At 61.6% G+C, this 3,209-nt stretch overlaps 1 protein-coding gene across 4 annotated transcripts in view; it reads right to left on the reverse strand.

The window, feature by feature from the left end:
- Slc4a2 (solute carrier family 4 member 2) overlaps positions 1-3,209 on the reverse strand; it is a 16,287-nt gene that overhangs the window by 12,399 nt on the left and 679 nt on the right. For 2 of the 4 annotated variants that reach the window (XM_010637566.3, XM_010637564.3), the window contains exon 2: positions 1,004-1,117. In XM_010637566.3, the coding sequence (XP_010635868.1) occupies positions 1,004-1,054 (51 nt within the window). In that variant the 5' untranslated portion in view covers positions 1,055-1,117. Of the gene's footprint in view, positions 1-428; positions 578-1,003; positions 1,118-3,209 lie in introns of those variants that run through there. The other 2 variants (XM_010637567.3, XM_010637565.3) reach the window with 2 other exon arrangements.

The raw sequence follows: 3,209 nt of genomic DNA on the forward strand, positions 1-3,209 counted from the left end.
CAGCACTGGGCAAGGACTGCAGCAGCGCCGGAGCTCAGCTAAGCAGCCTCGCCGGGCAGGGCAGCCTTGGTCCAGCCCCCCTCTCACCACCCCCTACCGGTCTCAGCTCCAGGCACCGCCAAATATTTGCTCAAGAGCTCCTGAACCTGAAGGGCATCTGGACCTCCAAGGGCGGGGCTATGAAGCCCCCCATGGCAGTGCCAGTCTCAAGAGCAAAGAAGAGCAGGGGCGGAGGGTGCGTCTTGGAGGGGGGGGGTCCGTGGGCAGGATCAGCGAGGGCTGGCAGGAAAGCCAGATGGAAGATGCAAGGTGCAAGAGTAGAGGGCCCACCCCACTGCCGGCTGGAGCTCAGGACCCCCACCAGAAGCACCCGGGGAAGGAGGGGGGGGGGGGTCCAGGGCTGAGTGCTGGCCGCATGCCCCTCGCACCTGAGGCTGCAAGAGGAAGTCCATGGCTAGTGGGTTAACCCTGGGAAGGAGGGAGGAGGGCACCTGTCGTTCCCTTCCCAGTCACGTGTTCAGCCGGGCCACAGGGACCAATGCAGGGCAGACTGTGGCCCTGGGGTTAATCATTAGACTCAGGAAAATCAGGAGGGGGCCGTGTGGGGCGGTGGCCACGTGGGGGATGGAGAGGGACCTGAGTGACAAATGGAGCCAGGGGCGGGGTTAGGGGTGGTGTCAGCCACAGACAGGGTGCTCTGCCCCAAAAGTATGCAGCCCCACCTAAGGCCAGGTCACAGGGGATCACCAAGTTTGTGACCCAAGGTCCACCAAGTTCTCCAGCTGTGGCTCAACTACCACCTGAGTCTTCAGGAAACAGACAGCTGCCCCCATTCTAGCAGCCCCAACACACACACTCGTGCAAGGTCAGGCCACATGTGAGCACCTCTCTGGAACCCACCCCAGGTTCCTTTCCCAAGTTTTTGCGGCACTCCCATTCCCCAACCCCTGTCTGGCAGGACCCCGGCCTGAACCCTGTGTGGCCTGTGGTGCCCCGTACTCACCGTGTGAAAAGAGTCTGCGCCCGAAGTGGGGCGCCGGGGGGCGCTGCTCATGGCCAAATCCTAGCCCTTTTCGCTGTCGATGCGACTTTCAGAGCAACAAGGTGGAGGCATAACCTGGGCAGCAGACAGGACCAGTCACCATCCAAGAGCAGAGCAGACCACAGAGGAGAGGAGCCTGCTGCTGCCTGCCACACAGATTCTCCTAGACTAGGAAGGGCCTCAGAGTGGCCCTCAGAGGCAGCAAGAGCAAAGAACAGTTATTTATAGGAGGAAAAGAGGAGAACAAAGGCACATGGAAGACAGGACTGAGGCACACGGGCCACAAAGAGCCCAAAGACTGAGTAGGGAAGGACTGGAAGGGGGAGAGGCTGCAGAAACTGGGGGAGGAAAGTCAAGGCCCAGCCTGGAGAGAGAGCAGCCTAACAGGGAGAGTGATAAAGAATCAGGCAAGAAGGGGAGTGAAGGGCCAGACAGAAACAGGAATCCAGCCTGTGGTGACTGGGATGTAGGCCTGAGATCAGAGAGGGCTGTGGTGTGATGTGAGACACCCCATGAGGCAGAGGGGTGTGGAGAAGGGGCAGAGAAAGAAAGAATCTGGACAGAGCCCAAGACAGCAAACAGGGGGCCTTAGTGGGGGAGGGTACCCCCTCCCCTGTCTGCCCAGAAGGCTGAGAGAAGTAGGCTCCCAGAGTGAAGGGCAGGGGCCCAGCTCTGCTCAGCAGCAGGAGGGAGGAAGGGGCAGGCAGTGGGCACGGGCTGGGCAGAGCTTTATAATGGGGGAGGGGCACGTGATGGCTGGGAGGGGTGGACACAGAAACCCTGAGGTTCTGCTCCAGGAGGGGCAGTCCCCATTCCTCCAGTCCCTAGTCTAAGGCCAGGAAAATGTGAGTGGCAGGGCTGTGGCCCTCCTGACTGTGACTATAAGGGATCTAGGGGAGGGAGTGGGGTCACTGTGTGTTGGGGGAGGGGGTCTGAAGCAGGAGGGGAGCTGTAGAGAAGGATCTCATCTCAACCATTCCCAGTGCAGCAGCACCCAAACCTCTAACAAAGCAGTAACAGGAAGCTCCCTCAACATGTTGGGAAGTCAGGGTTGCCCAACTGAGAGCTACCTGGGGAAAGACAGGTCAGTGTAGGGCTGCAGAAGAAAGGTCGGGGGGTGGGGGTCTGCCCAGGATGGGGAGCTGGCGACACATTCCTGGCAATCATTCCAACTCAGCTGATCTCCCCCTCAGCAGGCCAGCAGCCAGGGCCAGCCAGTGTGGGGGAGAGGTGCCCACGGAGAGGACAGGGTCTGGGAGGACTGCTGGGCATCTGTCCGTGGCACCTACAGGTGCTCACTCCCACTTCCGGGTCCTGCCCTCTGCACCCCTCCACAACCCCTCCTCTATCAACCCATGCCCCCCTCCCCCACTGTCCCAGAACACAAAGCAGCTTCTGTCCAGAGCATCGGTGCCCATAATCCGGATGGGGGCACATTCCGGGACCAGTCCCGACCAGCCCGGAGGATTAGCATCTCTCCCTTTGCCCAAGGGATTAACATCTCGGACCCCCACTTGGGCATTAACCACTCCCCAAGTGAATTCGTACATTCCGCAGCTCTTCGCTGAAGGGCTAGCGGTGTGTGTGTGTGGGGGTGATCCTGGACTTCAGGCAACGCTGTCCCCACACTCAGCACGGAGCTGCCCACCCAGTCGCCGCAAGCCCTCGGGAGTCAGGTCTAACTTCCCAGGCTCGGCTTTCCCGTCCCCACTCAGCTGCTCCCTCTTCTGCCTGACCCCTTGTCCTGACCTGACCCGCCACCCCCATTCCTGGCTCCGCCTCCTTATCCGGAGATTGGGGGCGGAGACCCCGGGCAACCCCTTGGCTGGGTTCCCCGACTGATCTGTGAGACACTGCTAGAGAGCAGGGTCGCCTAGAGTCCGTCCCGGAGTAGAAGGAGAGCCGGCGGCGGCGGCGCCTCCCGGACACTACTCCCTCCTGGTGGCTGGGGGCGCGGCACACCGGCTTTAGGCAAAGCTAGGCACTGGAACCTAGGATCCCTGAGCCAAGCACTCGGAGTGCCTTCCCATCTTTCTCCCCAAGACCTCGTTCCCTCGCGCCCCAGTCTCCGCCCTTTCCTCCGCTTCCACTCCCTCCCCGCTCGAGTCCCGAGTTCCCCCTCTCTCCTCCCTTCCTCACTCCGCGGCCCTGGCCCTCCCCCGCCCCC

The sequence above is a fragment of the Fukomys damarensis genome, unplaced genomic scaffold (genome assembly GCF_012274545.1).
Source record: "Fukomys damarensis isolate Sample0158 unplaced genomic scaffold, DMR_v1.0_HiC HiC_scaffold_16, whole genome shotgun sequence".
Taxonomy (NCBI): domain Eukaryota; kingdom Metazoa; phylum Chordata; class Mammalia; order Rodentia; family Bathyergidae; genus Fukomys; species Fukomys damarensis.